The 18869-nt window shown below is 40.2% G+C and overlaps 1 protein-coding gene across 2 annotated transcripts; it reads left to right on the forward strand.

The window, feature by feature from the left end:
• Positions 1 to 719: 719 nt before the first annotated feature.
• klc3 (kinesin light chain 3) lies at positions 720 to 12659 on the forward strand. Of its 2 annotated transcripts, XM_085184295.1 has the most exons (14): positions 720 to 955; positions 2871 to 3119; positions 5571 to 5636; positions 6612 to 6776; positions 7365 to 7440; positions 8300 to 8445; positions 8534 to 8616; positions 9300 to 9387; positions 9635 to 9736; positions 10315 to 10488; positions 10593 to 10692; positions 11322 to 11496; positions 11582 to 11648; positions 11760 to 12659. In XM_085184295.1, the coding sequence occupies exons 2-14, from the start codon at positions 2910 to 2912 to the stop codon at positions 11841 to 11843; spliced, it is 1536 nt and encodes a 511-aa protein (XP_085040421.1). In that variant the 5' UTR covers positions 720 to 955; positions 2871 to 2909; the 3' UTR covers positions 11844 to 12659. The 2 variants fall into 2 exon arrangements, with proteins under 2 accessions (XP_085040421.1, XP_085040422.1); XM_085184296.1 differs by lacking the exon at positions 720 to 955 and having other exon boundaries at positions 3003 to 4584; positions 5440 to 5636.
• The last annotated feature ends 6210 nt before the right edge of the window (positions 12660 to 18869 follow it).

Genomic DNA, 18869 nt, shown 5'->3' on the forward strand with positions numbered 1-18869 from the left:
TGTGGAGCCATATTACAGCTTCATTTGTCCATCGTACTGTGGAACCCTTGGGTCAAACACAGCATTTTATGTCTCTTTGCTTGTGCTGAGAAATGCCCATCATAAATGTGTTTTATGGAACACGATACCAAGGAACAGAAAGACAAATTATATTCTTCAGAATTGGCGAGCACCTTGTGCCAATTTAGTCTAACTGATTAATAACTTTACCTGAGGGAGAAATAAAATGCAAGCTGTGTTAAAAATAGTTGTGAGGAAAAATATTAATCCATCCATTCATCTAGTGACAGAATGCAGAAATCAAGCTCATCTGACAGGAATTCGCTTTTCGCAGTGGTTCCAGTTATTTTTCTTCTTTCGATTGCTCCATCTATGACTCACTATAGCGGATCATCTGTCTCGTTCTCACCCTACCACTAGCATACTCTTCTGTCACATCAACATGACACACTCTGCATGTCCTTCCTCAATATCTTCTCTTTTCTTTCTGCCTGGCATCTCCATGTTCAGCATCCTTTGTCCAACACACTGTTGAGGTATGCAGTCATTAATTATTTTTATCACTAATAATTGCAGTTTAACATTCTTAAACTGAAAATATATCCATTGATTCAGAATATATATGGATTAAACAACAATCAGAAATACAAGTGAAATCAAGAAGTACAGGGTCCTTTGTACAACATTTATTTTGAAGTCGATAAGCGGAAGTTCAGTTCTGCTAAAGCTAGCTTGATGCTAGCGGCTGCTTAATGACAGGAGGAGGCGGCAGGTGAACGATTAACAGCGTTCACTTTTCTCCGTCCCTCCTCTTTAAAAACAAATAAACTGAAAGTTACTGTGAGCGGAGATGTTCCGCAGTGACTGACGGGCTCCAGTTTACACATAAAAACCATTATTTCATTCAAACTGTGGATCAACACCAAAGCGCGCAGCGGGAGTTTGGACTTAGCAGGTAGGCTATAAATAACTGTCGGTTGTTGTGGATCTGAAATGAGGCGCAGCAGTCTGTGCGAGAGAGACATCTTTTGTTTTGTTTTTTTATTGTGTTGTTGTGCAGGAAGATGTTTCTGTCTTGTAGCTGCAGCAGCCGGTGGTGTTTAGACTCAGTGGACACTTTTAAAACTGTTGACAAACACACAGCTGAAATGTGCTGTTGAAATGTGACGCAGCGCTGTTTGTGTCCAGCAGCATTGTATTATCACCAGCTTCCTTATAAAGGTTGGAAAAGACACTTAAATCCATCATGGCTGCTTGGACAGATGGTCAGACATCCAGTTATAAACACATGGGCGGATTATGAGATACTGGGGCCCTGGGCACAGACATGTCAGAGCCCCCCCAGAGGAACTGTCAGAGGAACTACAACCCCAGTGGCTGCCACTGTGGAGGGATAGGGTGGCACATGATACACACTGGTGCCCAATAAAAGGAGCCGCCAAAAGAAGAAGCAGCTCTTGTTTGTCCATGTAGAAGTGGATTTTGTGTCTTGTCAACTTGTTTCTATTATACATTTGTTTTTCTTAATCTTAAAAGTCTTAAAAGTGTGATCCTGTACTAATGCAGTTGATGGCATGACATGCAAAAAGAGGTGTTTAATAGTGACTAAAGTGACCTTCATGTTGTTTGTTTGCTTGTGAACCCTCGTATTTAGCTCCAGAGGCTCACTTCGCTTCTGTGTGTGCCCAGAAGAGATCAGAAAAGAGGAAACTGAAAGCTATGAGTTTTTCTTTGTGGTGAAGTTGCTGAAGGTGTGTCTGGGTGTTTCTGGGTTTTCTCCGCAACATTCTTGTAGCGGAGTAGCCAAGTACTCCCTGACAGTGCTGAATTACAGTGTTCTTTACATTTTAAATCCACTTTACATTGAAAAAAGTGCATTCAGTGAAACCAATAAGAAATCTGCTTCTGTGTAGTTTTAGGTTGGAGTTACCTGTGAAAGGTAACTCTCCTCACACACTTTGCATTGAGAATTAATCACATTTAATACTGTTTAAAACCAGCAAGCCTTAAAGTGGACCAAGTTAACACAGGATCTGCTTTTATTCAGTCTTACTGACCTTTCACTGAGAACGAGTAGGTCTTTGTGTGGACACAAAAGGCTAAATTTACCTTTGTACCTGCTGTATTTATGTCTAGTGGTCACTCACTCAGCGTTATTGTGGTTTTGATTCTTTGAGACTGTTTTCTATAAAAATGACTATAGCAGAAACTATTTTGACTCAGAAGGAATCTCAGCTAGAAGATGAAACACATGTCAACATGTAGGTATGAATGAGACCTACAGGGTGATGTGACCCTTGAAGTTTCCTGAAAAAGCAGCAGACATGGTCTTAATGAATCCATCTATTGCACTATAAGTCAGCTTCTGAGTGGTTGTTCCTGTTTCCGTTGGTCCCAAAGCTTGTTGTTGTAGTTCTGCCACAGCCCTCGCACTGAGGGACCCTTCAGCAGGCATGAGGCTGACTCATCAGAGAGTCACTCCCTTCATGGGGCTGGATTCAGATTAAACAAACATGATCAAAGTTTACTTTTGCTTGCTTTTTTCACATACCTTCCATGTAGTCTATCTATCCACCAGCTGTGTTACGTATACACTTCACCAACAGCACTTTTAAATTATGCTTTAAGCCACCTTTCATATTTTAGAAAATAAATCCATCTGTGTTTACTATTGCACTGCTGCTTCTACTACTAGTACTTCAGCGGCTTCAGTTACTGCTGCTGTCAGCTTCTGTTATCACTTTTACTCATAAATATTTCAGCTACATGTAGCACTGATCCCCCTACAGCTCTCATGCTGCCATTACTGCTAAATAAATGCATAATAAACTCCCACTGCAGATAATGCTGTAACGATATGCTGTTCTCAGGTCGGTCGCAGTGAGAAAAGGAACATCGGAGCAGCAGCCATGTTGTCGGGGGAAGAGATTCTGTGTAGCACGCAGCAGGTGATCGCAGGGCTGGAGGCGCTGAGAGGGGAGAACCGCAGCCTGCTGGAGAGCCTGCAGGAGGCGCTGGAGAGCCGGGCAGTGCCAGAGAGCAGCAGCGTTGAGCAGGAGAAGACCAGCATCATCCACCAGTCACTGGAGAGGATAGAGCTGGGGCTGGGTGAGGCACAGGTACCACCAGGAAATAAAAAAGCAAGCAGTCACAATTAGGGCTGCCACGATTAGTCGAGTAGTCACGATTACGTCGACTATCAAAATCGTCGACGTCTGATTTAATAGTCGACGCACCGTTTGAAGCTTTGTAAGATCACAAAAGACGCAGGAATAAGTAGTAGGATTTAAGAGTGTAATAACGGACTGAAACAGAAGATGGCAGCACTGCATGTACAAGGATGCCAGCTGCCGTTAAACCCCGAAGAAGAAGCTCTGTCCCAGAATTCATAGTGCAGCCCAGCTCAGTTTCCAACAATGGCGGCAGCTAGTTAGTTTTAATATTACTCTTATTATTCTTTCTGGGTCACAAAATAAACGTACAACATATTTTCAGGCGAGAATGTAGCTGTGTAAACCTCAAATATCTGCTCAGTTTATCAAGACATCACATATTTTCAAAAGCACTCCGACGTTTTCGGAGACGTCTGTTACCCACTAGCTTGATAGCTAGCCGGGGGCAAGGCTCACTAGAGCCGTGAGAACACCGGACTCCCGGCAAATCGTTTTCAAACCCACTGCCGTCTTTTGCTACTCAGGTTAAACATGATATATAAGTCACTTAGATAACTTCAAAATGTTATTGTTTGGCTTTTTTTAGTATTTTATTTGTTCCTGAGTAAATCGGTTTGGCTGAGATTAAAGTTATAGTTTTTACACAGCTGAATAAACGTCAAGCAGACAACTGATTATCAGAAGTGTGAGATGCTCGAGAATATACTCCGGTGTCCTGTTATATTTTAGATAGCAAGGAGTTTATTAAACTTCACCGAAACAATCTGCAAACTTCATTAAAATTTAATAAACTCTCATCTTCTCTTTATTTTAAGTTAACACATACCTTAAACACTTAAAGCTGTAAGCTAATGATAGTTAATAAGAGCAGATGCTGCTGGTGCAATAAGCTGTACGTTTTACGTCCAGTGGATGATGATCTGATTAGTCGACTAATCGCAAAATTAATCGGTGACTAGTCGACTATCAAAATAATCGTTTGTGGCAGCCCTAGTCACAATGAAATCTTGCGTCACGTCTTTGTCTTCAAGCTTTTTTTTAAGGATGAAATGGAAGAAAATAACATTCCCAGATAATCTAAAATTGAACTTCTTGTACTTTACATATTAAACAAAGTGATTTTTTTATGAAATAGTTTTGAGTTTACGTTTAGTTTTAATTATTTTAACTGACTGTGTTTTTATTTAAACCTTAACAAACAAACATGTTTAGCTTGCCAGGCGCAGTTATTTTGAAAAAGAAAAATTAATTTTGAGACTTGCATTTCTGTCATGAGTGGTTGATGACAAACTTAAATTAACTGACACATAAAAATATCTGATGTCTGTCATTTTTAATTGATTTTTTTTGTTGTTGTTATTCCAAGGCACTGATGACTGTTTTTCCTTTGATTTGTTTTGTCTGAAGTCGGGCTTGTTACGGATTCAAATATTGGGGATGGATACAAGAGGAAAAACCAAAAATAACCCCACTGGTCCGGCCGGGTCAAGTCAAACGATGATTTAATGAATACACGCGTGGGAGATGGACACCATACAGCAGACAGCATCAAATCTCGCCTCAGACACCACACAACAATTGTTTTATGAAAATCAGGGTATTAGAACGCCCCCTCATGCGTACAGGTGGTACAATACAGTCAATATTGACAACTTTTGACACAGCAAAGGAACATTCTCTTCTTCTCGAGGACAGACACTGACTCCCACTTATCTCCTTAGAGCCAACTGTCCCTTATGGAGACACAACACTACAGCTGCAAGGTTTTGCAAATTATCAAGTTGACTTGTGTATAATACTCTGAATCAGGCATGCAATATTAAATGAATGTTGGTTTAATTAACTACCACTACTTAAAAACTTAATAAAAAGATATAACTAAATAAAAAATCACAAAGAATCACATGATATCAGTGTTATGTAAGCGCGTGCGACCTCCTGGGCCCAAAGTCATCCCACACCATGGATCAGCCAGTCATAACGCTAACTGTAGCTTTTGACCTTTATTAACTCGAGCACAACTCTATAATGAGCAACAAACTGCAATATATATAAGGTGATCATGTTTACACCTGCAATGAGAAATCATGATTATTCTGACACCTGTAAGTAGAAGATTAACACAAGGTTATAGCAATCACTGTAATACAAATGTTAATGTAATGTCAATAGCTTCAATCAATGTTTAATGCAATGCTTGTTATATGATTCTGATATAATAATAATGCTGATGCTAAAATAACAGTAAAACACCCCCTTTTCACAGGCTGTTGACAGGTTTTGAGCTCGTTTACTGAAGCATAGTTGTTAAGTCACTGATCTCACTTCATGGTACACGCAGTCTTCTTTCTGTTGTTTCTGTTTCTGTTGGGTTTACCTTTTTTAAATTGCTTTCAGGTGATGATGGCATTGTCAGCTCACCTCGGTTCTCTGGAGGCAGAGAAACAAAAGCTACGAGCTCAGGTGAGTTTGTCGAAAAGACCTGTATACTTGTGTTGACACTCATCATAGGCTGCTTCATTTGCTCTCCCTTTTTAAATGTTTGTTAAAGCAAACATCTAAGTTAGCATTCACCTGTCGTGGAGGCAAATTCATATATCCGTCTTTAGATTCAAGATATGAAGCATCGTATGTCTTGCCGAAGAAGAAGACGTCCTCTTCACCAAAGAAACAAAATGCAAAGGAGGAAATGATGTCTTAATAAATTGTCTTCCTCTCCCTGCTCATCTCACTCAGGGCTCTAACACATGCGCATAAACATGCTAATCTAGTCCTATTTTAGTCAGCAGATTTGTCTTGTCAGACTCCTTTTACTCCCTCCACCACAGTATGTAGAAAAGCATGCTTCACACCCGGCATTGACAGCTGAGGTAAACAGTGGACTGACTACCTGCCACAAAGGGGGAAAAACTGCAGTCCGGGGTCACTTTGCTATCTGTAGAAAACTCGCTACAGATGAACAGCGGCAAGAGCTTTTGAAGTGACTTGGATGAAAACATAACTGCAAAATATTTAAATGGCACATATTAGTTTTTTGTTTCTTATGTATTGATTATTGTTGATATTTTTCAAATATGTTAAAATAGAAGGTGTACAAAAACTTTTTTTTGTAATGAAAACTGGTAGAAATATGCTGGCGGGATGTGGCTGACTGTAATGTTTTTGATCTCTCTTGGCTGACTAAAACATGTTTGTCCCACAGCGGCCACCGTAGCTTAGATTAGCACTCGAAGCGCTAAGAAAACAGGGTTCAATTGGCTGCAATCTGCATTCTCCTGATATCTACTGGTGAAAACTTTACACACTGTAACTTTAAGCATTTAGATATGGCAGTGTCTGCGTTTTTGTTGCATGGCTCCTTCATTCTCTTGCCTGTTTCCTTCCTCTTCTCTTTGTTATGTATCATCCTCGCTCTCATTTCTGCATCCTCCCTCTCAGGTTCGTCGTCTCTGTCAGGAGAACCAGTGGTTGAGGGATGAGCTGGCTGGCGCTCAGCAGCGGCTTCAGGACACGGAGCAGGAGGTGGTCACCCTCGAGGAGCAGAACAGACACCTGCAGTTCATGTCCTCCATACGCAAGTATGACCAGGATGAGCCGCCTCTGGTGAGGACAGAAAACATGCTAACCCACATATGTCTGCAGAAGAGTCTGTTGGTATTTACCAGCCAGCTGAGAGTTTGAGTAACAAAAAACAACCTTCCCTTCAAGATGAGTAACAGGGAGAGTCAGCGCTTCGCTGTGTCAGCACAGGAATCTTAACCATGGTGTTTGTGTGTATATTCATCAAATTAATATACTGAAAGTTTGTCTGCAGCTGGAGGTTTGGAGGACTTTACTAAAGCTGTTGTAATTATATACTGGGCAGAAAGACGTCATGTCCCATCTTAGCAAGTTTTTGCTGATGTGTTGGCAAACGGTTTAAGCACTCTAATGTCATAGAGCAACATTAGCATTCATTTGGATTCCAGCTGGTTTGCATCTGATGACTGTACCACCAGTTTTCACTCTCTGTGCTTTAGCTTCACTCAGCTGCCTTCCTGTCATTGCCAATTAGCGTGTAGGACAGTGTGCAGGTGCAGGTTTATCAGAGCTCGCTGACAAAAAGCAGCTACTGAAACGGATGAACCACTTTTAAGCTTACTGTTAGTACTGCTGTCTTCTAAGTCGTGCTGTGTGTGTTTCTTATTTCAGGATGACAAAGACACTTCCTCCAACAAAGAGTCTCTGGATGACCTCTTTCCTGCTGATGATGAGGAGCAGTCTTCGAGTGAGGCTCTTCTAGGCTTTGAAATGTGTTTTTATTATCGCTTTGAACACCTCTCTGTCTCCAAAATGACAAAACCCTTTTTTGATGGGGGTTTTTTGGATACAGAGGAGGTGTTGAGTAAATGCAAACTGTTTTTAATTTAAATTAGTCAATACATTGAGCACCACTCTCATCGTGATTTAGTTTGAGTGCTTTAAGAAGTGTCAGTGTTGAAACTGGAGGCAGATACTGGTTTACATCTTCACTGGGCATAGATAAGCTCAAGGTGTAACTGTTGCTTTTAATCCTGATATCTGAGTAACTGCTGACACACAACAAACACATTTTATCAGCTTACACATGAATTTAGAGCGCATGAAGGTGGAAGCATGAAAGCGATCTGTGAATCTCTGTAGTGTGAAATACGACGCCAGTCTGAAGCGACCTTTTAGGACAGTGGCTTCCTTTTAGAAAATGGTGAAACATGAGTACGCATCACTACCTCCTTTGACTTTTGTTTTTTGACAGCATTAAAGCCTGACAAAAACTTAAAGATATAAACTTTAGTGTTTTTAGAGGTTAGACGACTGCAGGTTGAGTGTGAGTGACCAGGGCGAAAAGATGAAATGGGAAAATAAAAATTTTCGCCTGCATTTATTGTTATGCTTAAACTTTTCTATTATGATCAATTTTACTTAATTGCCTAAATAGCAGTGCAATTATGCAGCCAGTTTTCATGTAATATTAGGTTCCACCCTGCCTTGTTTTTGGTCCTCTCTGTTAGACCTGTTAAAATGATCCAAAATGAGTTTCCGTAGCAGGAACTGGGCCCTTCTAAAGTCAGCATGGTCTCGCTTTTATTTGTTTGTTTGTCGTTTAGTGTCCCAGCCGCACCACAGCAGTGCAGCAGCTGCAGCCCAGCAGGGCGGCTACGAGATCCCCGCCCGCCTTCGAACGCTCCATAACCTGGTCATCCAGTACGCATCCCAGGGACGATATGAGGTCGCGGTACCGCTGTGCAAACAGGTGGGAGGGGCTTCCACTGTCCTAAGTGTTGCTAACCAAAACAAATCGCCTGACAACCATTTAAAATGACCTCATCGTGTCTCCGTAGGCTTTGGAAGACCTGGAAAAGTCCTCTGGCCACACCCACCCAGACGTAGCCACCATGCTCAATATACTGGCGCTGGTGTACAGGTGATGTCAGTTACCATTGCAAAAGCGTCTGTATTGGTATTTACAGCTACCGCGGTGGCACTATCAAAGCTGGGTTAACCATCCAAGGTCTTCCAGACGACTCAGAGTTCATGCTTTATTTGTTCTGGTCGAGTACGTCATGTGACTCTCCTTCAGTTCAGAAATGTCCTCCCGGCTTTCGTCTTGTCTAACGCATCAGTGCCGTTTGTCTTATACGGTGCAGGTTTCATACAGTCAGCAGGTGCACGTCTTTTCCTTCAGCTCTGCCGGCAGAATGATGCACTTTAAATGTTAAATGTCTTCAAATGTTAAAGATGTAATGATGCTGCAGATAAAGTGATTTATTATTCAGTTTTAGATGGAAAGAAATGGTTTGTTGTGCTTGTATCAGTTGAGGTAGGCGTATAAATGCTTTTCCTGCCCGGTTTGAGCCAAGCGTCCCGTGTAAGCAGATTAATTGGCGTGCAGTAATTGAGCGGATCGTCTTCTCTGTCATCAGCATTATATTGCTCTGACTGGTTGTGGCTTTCACTCTGGCTTGTGATACCTGGCAAATTTGAGGTTTAATAAAAGTTTCTTGTAATAGATGATAGATTATCTGAAACTCTTAGAGAGGAAGTGTCCTTAACAAGCCAAACTCTTCTCACTGGGTGAACAGTGTGGTTTGTGTTGTTTCCCTACAGAGACCAGAACAAATACAAAGAGGCCGCCAACCTGCTGAACGATGCTTTGGCCATCAGGGAGAAAACTCTTGGGATGGACCATCCGGCTGTAAGTTACTCAGCTGCACTGGAAGAAAACTTATAATGAGGCGGCTAAATCTGGTTTCAGCGTAAACATGAAACATAAAACCTTGTGGGTTACAAGAATTTTGATCCTCATTTGTTGTTCGTTGCTTCTGACATGCCTGACCTGCAAATATTGGCATTGCTCCCTTTGTAGTCATTTCATGTGGTTTAGACTTTAGTGAGTGAGCTGGTGTGTATTTGTGTGCGTGTGCGTGCATGTGTGTATGCAGGTGGCAGCGACACTCAACAACCTGGCAGTGCTTTATGGGAAAAGAGGAAAATACAAGGAAGCAGAGCCGCTTTGTAAAAGAGCCTTAGAGATCAGAGAGAAGGTAAGAAAACACGTTTGTATTACAACAGATATCTCAAATTCCTACTAATAACTCACTGTAACCTTAATCTAACCTAGATTATGGATGCCGGACTTATAACAGACTAAATGTTTTGCTAATTTACTTCCATCCATCCATTCTCTGCTGCTTATCCTTTTCAGGGTCATGAGGGGGTCTTAGGGCAAGATTCAGGGCACACCCTGGACAGGTCACCAATCTGTTGCAGGGCTAACACATAGACAACCATTCACACTCAATTTAAAGTTTCCAATTAACCTATCTGCATGTCTTTGGACTGTGGGAGGAAGCCGGAGTACCCGGAGAGAACCCACGCACAGGGAGCACATGCAAAGACCCCAGCCTGATGGTGGAATTGAACTGCAGAGGCAACAGTGCTAACCACTGTGCCACCGTGCTGCCCTTGCTAATTTACTTAAACATCTAAATATGTCCTCTATCCTTCGATGTCACAGAGCTGAGTGAGCAGGCATCCCCTGTATCACATACGGGAAGTGTTATGGAAAGAGTAACTGGTTGATCGCCCCTCACCGTGCACCTTTTTTTTGTCGCCTCCTCAGGTTCTCGGTACAGACCATCCAGATGTGGCCAAACAGCTGAACAACCTGGCTCTGCTGTGTCAGAACCAGGGGAAGTACCAGGAAGTGGAGCAGTACTATGAGCGCGCTCTGCACATCTACCAGAGCAAGCTGGGACCAGACGACGCCAACGTGGCTAAAACCAAGAACAACCTGGTGAGAGGAAACCTCGTTGTCTGGATTACTGAGGCTGTTGTTAGTTTACAATATTAGTATTTTTTCAATCATCATTTAAACCCCTCCTCCCCCCTCTCCCTCAGGCATCATGTTATCTTAAGCAGGGGAAATACAGACAAGCTGAAGCTCTTTACAAAGAGATCCTGACCAGAGCGCATGAAAAGGAGTTTGGGTCTGTTGAAGGTACAAACAGATTACTTCATGTAACTGCTCATGTTTGTGTAATTGTTCTCGTGACACAATGACATTTTAAGAGGTGAGATAACCACAAGGGATCAGTTCCACTGAGTACTGAGAAAACTACCTAACGCTGGCATAACACATGCATTTTTATCATTTTAAAATGAGCTGTGATTCATTCTGCTCAGTTTTAGCTTTCTGTGTTGTCTTTGTGTATTCATGTTGAATTTGGCTAATGTGCCTTTTTTTAATGTTTGCATGATTTGCATTCAAATATAGGGGCTGCACCCTATATTTACCCTATAAGCCCCGGAGTTTGTCCTTTAGGCTTCTCTGACAGCAGATACATGACACATAATAGCTTCTTTGCCTCATACACTATGTCATCATATAAGTCTCAGTCAGACTCAGTGGAAATCTGTCATTTTTGTGGTTTTACTTCAGCAGTTTTCATATTTTTAAATGTAGGCCTGTCTCAGTCTTTCTGCAAAAACAGTTTTATTTAGATTTTTTTCGTATACTGTACAGTTTTATATTGTTCTTATCGTATTAATGTCCAACTTTGTCCAAAAAAAAGAAAGAAACGTCAAATTTCAATATAAACAATTGCTTGTTTTATGTCTGTTGTGCAGGTGACGGGCGTCCTAGCTGGTCCGGTGTGGTGGAGGACGGTGGGTCCACACAGGACGGACTTAAGCGCAGTGGCTCCTTCACCAAACTCAGAGAGTCGATCAGGCGAAGCAGCGAGAAACTGGTCCGAAAGCTGAAAGGAGTCGGAATGGAGGAAACAACTCCAAGGAATGCTGGGTAATATTCTGTAAACAAGGAGTTTTAGCTCCAGCTGAATGCTGAAAAGCCACCTGATGAACAGTTTGTTCTGCCCCGTTTTCAGGATGAAGAGGGCAAACTCGCTGAATGTTTTGAACGTTGGCGTCAGAGAAAGTCAGGATGGCAGCGAGGTGAGCAGACTGTTAACCATACAGTCTGAAAACCAGAAATCTGCAAGCATCTCATGCACATTTAAGATAAACGTCACCTCTTAACACACATTTTGTGTTTTTGTTGATCAGTCGAGTCAGCTGACGGATACTCGAGGCCTGAGCTCCAGCACTCAGAGTCTGATGAGAAGAGGCTCACTGGGTGGGAACAGCTAACGCAAAACTAAGAATATCCCCTAAAAACGCAACACCTTTCAAAGATGACAATCGGCACAGAGCAGTGTGTTTAATCAGTGTGGGAACATCAGGCCTGAGACTCGACTAAGATGCTTCCAAAAATCTGACTTTTAAAATTAGTTTGTGTGTTTTTAGAATGAAACAATTTCAGTTTTTTATTTAAAAAAACAAAACAAAACAACAAAGCATAAATAGAGGGCTGGGTCATGTGATGAATTTTAACTTGACGTTATCGGAATTGCACTATGACATTTTTTTCCAGATCACTTGAAGTTTTAAATCCCGTCATTCCTGGTTTTAGGTTCAATTCTATGATTTCCAGTTAACTTTTGATCTTAAACTTGTGGGACCTGGCGTCCACATATGTGGACATCACATTTTGGGTTGTCTAGACCACAATACAAATTTTTTTTCCAATCAGCTCAAATAGCAAACAGAAATTAAAAATGCATGCCATGAAAGAGTTCGGGTCTTAGCAGGTTAATTTTAAATTGTGCTAAAATCACTTTAATCTAGTTCAAATGCATTTCCCCTGCAGACTGTGTTCTTACACAAACGTGACCACGTTACACTAAGGAAAACAGCAGTCTGTAGGTTAACATTTGAACTATGGGAATTTTAAGACTCTTCACTTGATGCTTTGATACTAAAGATCATATTTTTTAAATGGAGTTGTTTGTAATTTGAGAAGCAGTGCAAGGATTTAAAGTTCTTTACACAATGATCAGAATGTAAAGTGTAATTTTACGTTCGAGGAAGATGATAAGCTATCAAAGTTTACACTGTTTAAATTTTTTTTAAAAATGGTACGTTTATTTTGCCTTTAAAATGTGCTGGTCATGTATAATTTATATTGTTAGACTGCTGCGTTATTGGACCAGAAGTCCTGCTCGGACATGATGAAGATAAGGAACAACTTTAAAAAAAACAAAAAAACAAGTAGGAGCAGTTTCAGGATTCCAGCTGTTGGTTTGCACCTTGTGAAAACAAATTGTCTTTACAAAAGCAAATATTTGACTTTTTAACTTAGTACTTTTTACAGTCAGTACTTTTGCACATATGTACATAGGTAATATCTTCTAACTGCTTATGGATGTAAATAGAGCTGGGCGATAGAACGATAACGATATGTATTGCGAAATAACTTTTTCTCGATAGAAAAGTTAAACTATTGCGATAGGCCTCATCTCGCTTGTCCTCTTAAAAAAAACAAAAAACAGCCAATCCAAATTAACTAACAGCCAATCCAAATTAACTAGCGCAGAGCCGAACCAATCACAGCCGCAGCGTCACGTCAGGTGACTTGTTACGTACAGCACAAGTGCCAAGCCGCACACGTGTATTTGTTTGGGAAGCAGCCAGCCGCCGTGCCGCCCGGGTAATGGAGGAAATGACGGCTGAACGGCTTTTGTCAGACTAAAGTAACTGTTAAAACTATTTGAAAAGCTAAGCTATACAACAAGGAGAGATTGAGAATTTCCTTTTAGATCTCAGTTTATTTGATATTGACAAAAGTAAGTTAATTTTGTCTGTTCTTCTGTAAAACAAACTAAGATTTATTTTTAGAATTAATATTTTGTTTCTAAGTGGAATTGACAATTTAGTAGCCTGTTTTGTTTGTTCTATTTTGAAACTTAAACGCTTTAGCGGCTGCCTTTTGTGTAGTTTGCAATATTTGCCTTTATTTATCTGAAAAAGTCTCATGTTCCTTAAGTACATCTACCCTGTTGAACTTATTGGAAATAAATATTTAAATCAAAACAAGCTGCTGATTCTTTCACATTTTACTTGTGAGCAATTGCACATTTACATCTTACAAATATAGTTATTTGGCTTATATCGTGATATATATCGTTATCGCCGGAAATGAAAAAAACATTGTGATATGAAAAAATCTTATATTGCCCAGCTCTAGATGTAAATCATTCTCTAAGGCTACGTTCACACTGCAGGCGAAAGCGCATCAAATCCGATTTTTTTTGACCCTATGCGACCCATATCCGATCATGGTGTGACAGTGTGAACGGCACAAATCCAATATTTTCAAATCCGATCTGGGTCACTTTCGTATGTGGTACTGAATCCGATACATCTACATTATTATGTAAATAACAAAATAACTTAAAGCAAAAATTGGGAAACGTAAAGTCCGAAGTCTTTATATTAAGGGCCATCAGTCAAACAATACTGTTTGGTCTGGGTCTAAACAGAGCGCGTTGTGTGTGATGTCTTCTTTTGCGCATGCGGGCCGCTTTGAGGGTTCACACTAGAGCGCCTTTGCTGTCGCATTTTATTTGTAGTGTGAACAAGCAGACAAAAAAAATCAGATTTGATCAAAAAAATCAGAATTGAGCATTAAGACCTGTAGTGTGAACGTAGCCTACGTTCAGTATTTATTGATTATCTGTTTGTTGCATTTTGAATTTCAGATGTGTAAAAGTCTCCCTAGGTTTGTTGCTGTGTGCCCAAATGTCAGCTTTGGCCTGATAATTTTAAACTGGTTTTTGAGGTTGAGATGAAAGTCTTTACCAAAAGCCGCCGTGTAGATTTATAAAATGTTTCCAAGGCAAAGCACAAGAACAAGTAGTAAAAATAGCAGCGGCGGTACAGCTTTGCAGCCAAGTTGAAAATGTTTCTGGCAAACATCACTGATGTCTAACCAGGAAAGTAATCAAAACATGAGACAGCCAACGAGCAATGAGAGAGCAAAGGAGGGGACGGGTGGATCGCTCAGCAGCCGGGTGATACATAAATATTCAATTCAATTCAATTTAATTTAATTCAATTCAATTCAATTCAATTCAATTTTATTTATATAGCGCCAAATCACAACAAAAGTCGCCTCAAGGCGCTTCATAGATACAGAGAAAAATCCAACAATCATATGACCCCCTATGAGCAAGCACTTTGGCGACAGTGGGAAGGAAAAACTCCCTTTTAACAGGAAGAAACCTCCGGCAGAACCAGGCTCAGGGAGGGGCGGCCATCTGCTGCGACCGGTTGGGGTGAGAGAAGGAAGACAGGATAAAAGACATGCTGTGGAAGAGAGACAGAGGTTAATAACAGATATGATTCAATGCAGAGAGGTCTGTTAATACATAGTAAGCGAGAAAGGTGACTGGAAAGGAAAAACTCAATGCATCATGGGAATCCCCTGGCAGCCTACATCTATTGCAGCATAACTAAGGGAGGATTCAAGGTCACCTGGTCCAGCCCTAACTATATGCTTTAGCAAAAAGGAAAGTTTTAAGCCTAATCCTAAAAGTAGAGATAGTGTCTGTGTCCCGAATCCAAACTGGAAGCTGGTTCCACAGAAGAGGGGCCTGAAAACTGAAGGCTCTCCCTCCCATTCTACTTTTAAATACTCTAGGAACAACAAGTAGGCCTGCAGAGCGGGAGCGAAGTGCTCTAATAGGGTGATATGGTACTACAAGGTCATTAAGATAAGATGGGGCCTGATTATTTAAGACCTTGTATGTGAGGAGCAGGATTTTGAATTCAATTCTGGATTTAACAGGAAGCCAATGAAGGGAATATGATGGTGCATTCGAGGCTTTCACTCCACGCTGGTAGAAGTAGCATTATCAACTACTGAGGTAGCCTACGTTTAGATATTGAGGTATTCTTCTAATGTTACATCTATGCTTTTCACTGAAATGCCTGAAATCTACTACTACAAAAAGATTCAAATAATGTGGAATGTCATTCTACTTTCTGATATTTATTAGAGATATTTTTTAAACTAGTTGAACTGAAGATTTGTTACAAAGAGCTTGAATAACAAGTTTTACACAAACACCTGAGAATTCTGATAATAGATTGGGTCCCTGAAAGCAGCATTACCACCTGATCCATGAAGATTTTTATTCTATGAGACTCCTTGTAGGAATCTTGTTTTGCATTTGCAGTGGTAGAAGAAAGCCACTGCAGTCTGTTTAAAGGGCTGAAGTCGCACCGTGTTAGCTGCTGTTAAACGACAGTCTGTTACAAGCTGAGTGAAGCACATGTAAGAATGTGGAAAAGATGAATATTTGTTTTATATTTGCAAATTTGAGCTGTAATAAATTAAACTAAGACACTGGTAACCCTTGTATATGTGTTTTCTTTCCTCTCTGTGTTTGTGCTGTTTGTCTGTTTCATAAATTAAAGCCCTTTTTTGTTTAAATATTAAGATCAGCGAATGATGGATGGACACTTTAACCCTCATAATGTCCCCCCGATTTCCATACAACTGGGGTGATCAGGGGTCAAAACTGTCCCCGCTTCATTTGAGTGTTTTTTAAAATATAAAGTATAAATTGTCAATCAATTCAGTGTTACATCTTAGTTTTACTTAAGACCAACACATTAACACAAAATTTACCCAACATTTTACATTTTAGGGCCACCACACCTTGTTTACAAAAAATACACCCTGTTTTTTAAGCGAAAATAAAACAAGAAAATTAAATATTTAATTGTTTAGATAATTTTGACTATCTGACTAACTACAGAGTGCTGTATGTTGAACTTTAGTGAGAATTTTTTTTTTGAACCATTTAAATTTTTTAAATGGCAGCACATAATCACACCTGTGGTCCTCAGGGGTCAAAAATGTCCCCACTTCATTTGACTGTTTTTTAAAATATAAAGTATAAATTGTCAATCAATTCAGTGTTACATCTTAGTTTTACTTAAGACCAACACATTAACACAAAATTTACCCAACATTTTACATTTTAGGGCCACCACACCTTGTTTACATAAAGTACACTGTGTTTTCGAGTGTAAATAAAACAAGAAAATAAAATATTTAATTGTTTAGATAATTTTGACTATTTGTCTAACTAAAGAGTGCTGTATGTTGAACTTTAGTGAGAAAGTTTTTTTTCAAGCGTTTATAAATTTTAAATGGCAGCACATAATAACACCTGTGGTCCTCAGGGGTCAAAAATGTCCCCACTTCATTTGAGTGTTTTTTAAAATATAAAGTATAAATTGTCAATCAATTCAGTGTTACACCTTAGTTTTATTTAAGACCAACACATTAACACAAAATTTACCCAACATTTTACATTTTAGGGCCACCACACCTTGTTTACATAAAGTACACTGTGTTTTTGAGCAAAAACAAATTGAGAAAATAAAATATTTAAATGTTCAGATAATTTTGACTATCTGAATAACTACAGAGTGCTGTATGTTGAACTTTAGTGAGAAAGTTTTTTTTGAACCATTTATAAATTTTATATGGCAGCACATAATCACACCTGTGGTCCTCAGGGGTCAAAAATGTCCCCATCTGGTTTGATTGATACTTAATTAATATGAAGTCGATTTTTTCCCCCACTTTTAATTAAAACTTAATTCAAACATTTTTAAACATTTTTTTTTATTCCATTTCAAATTTAAGTCTGATAAAAACCTCATAAAAATGATTTTTTTTCTTTGTTTTTGGGTAAAAAATAAATTAAATCATCAGTTATCGTGATTATCGTTTCACAACCAGAGTCGGTTGCTTTAACAGATGATCACAGACGGGTTTATGTCAAAGTTAATTTAGAAAGCTGTTTTTAAACTACTTAAAGTTTTTTACTGGCAGCAAATAATCACATCTGTTGTCCTCTGGGCTCAAAAATGACCCCGTTTGCTTTGACTGTTTATAAAGCAAGAAGTATAAAATATCATCCATCTCTGTGTTTCAAGGTTTTATTCAACTTTATTCCAACTCATTACCTGACAGTTTTCTATATTTTGGCATGATAGGACACCAGGGCATGAGTCTGAGTGAACACATGAGAGCCTGAAGCAAGAACAAAGGCGTGTCCATGTTTTACCCAAGTGCAGGAGGAAGCTCAGGTTCATTCCTCTGTACTGGTCCCATCAGGAGGAAGCTCAGGTTTATTCCTCTGCACTGGTCCCATCATGGACAGCTTTCTTTCTGCACTTGCAGGCCAAGGGTCATATACAGTAAACAAGTTGTTACAGGTGATTGTTTTCTTTTGGAAACCTTCTGCAATGTTAGGGACAACTGGCGTGTCCTGACTGCAGGAGACGGTTTGCCATCGTACACTAGCATGTTCCATGTACAGCTGGACCTGCATCACATGCTGCCCATGTTTTTATCTCATCCCTGGTTTACTTGGATGTTCTGTTGGACAGAGTCCTCTGAAGGGGACTTGGTGCTCATACAGTCAGATCAGTACCAGGGTCTGACATCACAGCAGGAGACACGCCCACTTGCTCCATACACCTCAAATGGGAGCACGTTTGTGTCATGAACGATGATCATCTATTGTGTCTTTATCAAGAAATTATATCCTTTTTGTGCTTCTATGATTAATCTTGTGTCACCTTTAAAACTACTCTACCAGACTCAGGATGTCATAAACTGGCCGTAGCGACTCTACTGGATGCTCGGCAGTAAGAATCAACACACACACATACGCCTACAGCTGCATTCGGTCCATTTTTCTTCCTCTCTCGTTGTCCCTCCTTGTTCGTCATTGAGTTGGCTGTAGAGCAGGTCATCTGCTGATTGGATGGTTGTTGGTTCAATCTCTGTGTGCTCTAGTCTGGAGTTCTTACCAAGGTGTCCTTGGGCAAGTTACTGAACCCCAACTTGGTCTCTGATGCATCCATTGGCATGTAAACGTTCAAAGGCAGAATACAAGCAGAATACACTGTGTGTAATGCTTTCAGTACTCGAGTAGAAAAGTAACTGAAGGAGTATGGGACCTGGCACATGTGCTTGGACTGTGGTAGATCGTCTTTCTCTGAGGCACATGAGAGAGTCATGCATCGTCTGACACTGGGAAGGATAGAAGACCAGATCAATGTTTCCTCACATTACTGCAAATATTCCTCTGTCTCAGCTGACTCCTCTTTCCTGCTTGATTCTTTGTCTTCATCATAATTAAAATAGAAGATGTGCAGTCCTCTGACACATCTTCTATTTCAGTTTCACATCCTGAAAATTCAAGAAACTTCAAGAAGCCCAGTCACTTTCTTTCCAAGCTCCTCAGA

This window comes from Neolamprologus multifasciatus, chromosome 14, assembly GCF_963576455.1.
Source record: "Neolamprologus multifasciatus chromosome 14, fNeoMul1.2, whole genome shotgun sequence".
Taxonomy (NCBI): Eukaryota; Metazoa; Chordata; class Actinopteri; order Cichliformes; family Cichlidae; genus Neolamprologus; species Neolamprologus multifasciatus.

Coding starts and splice junctions, on each gene's coding strand:
- klc3 (XM_085184295.1), top strand. CDS start 2,910: ATGTTGTCGGGGGAAGAGATTCTGTGTAGCACGCAGCAGGTGATCGCA. Junction 8,446..8,533: donor CGGTACCGCTGTGCAAACAG/GTGGGAGGGGCT, acceptor GTGTCTCCGTAG/GCTTTGGAAGACCTGGAAAA. Junction 11,649..11,759: donor AAAGTCAGGATGGCAGCGAG/GTGAGCAGACTG, acceptor TTTGTTGATCAG/TCGAGTCAGCTGACGGATAC.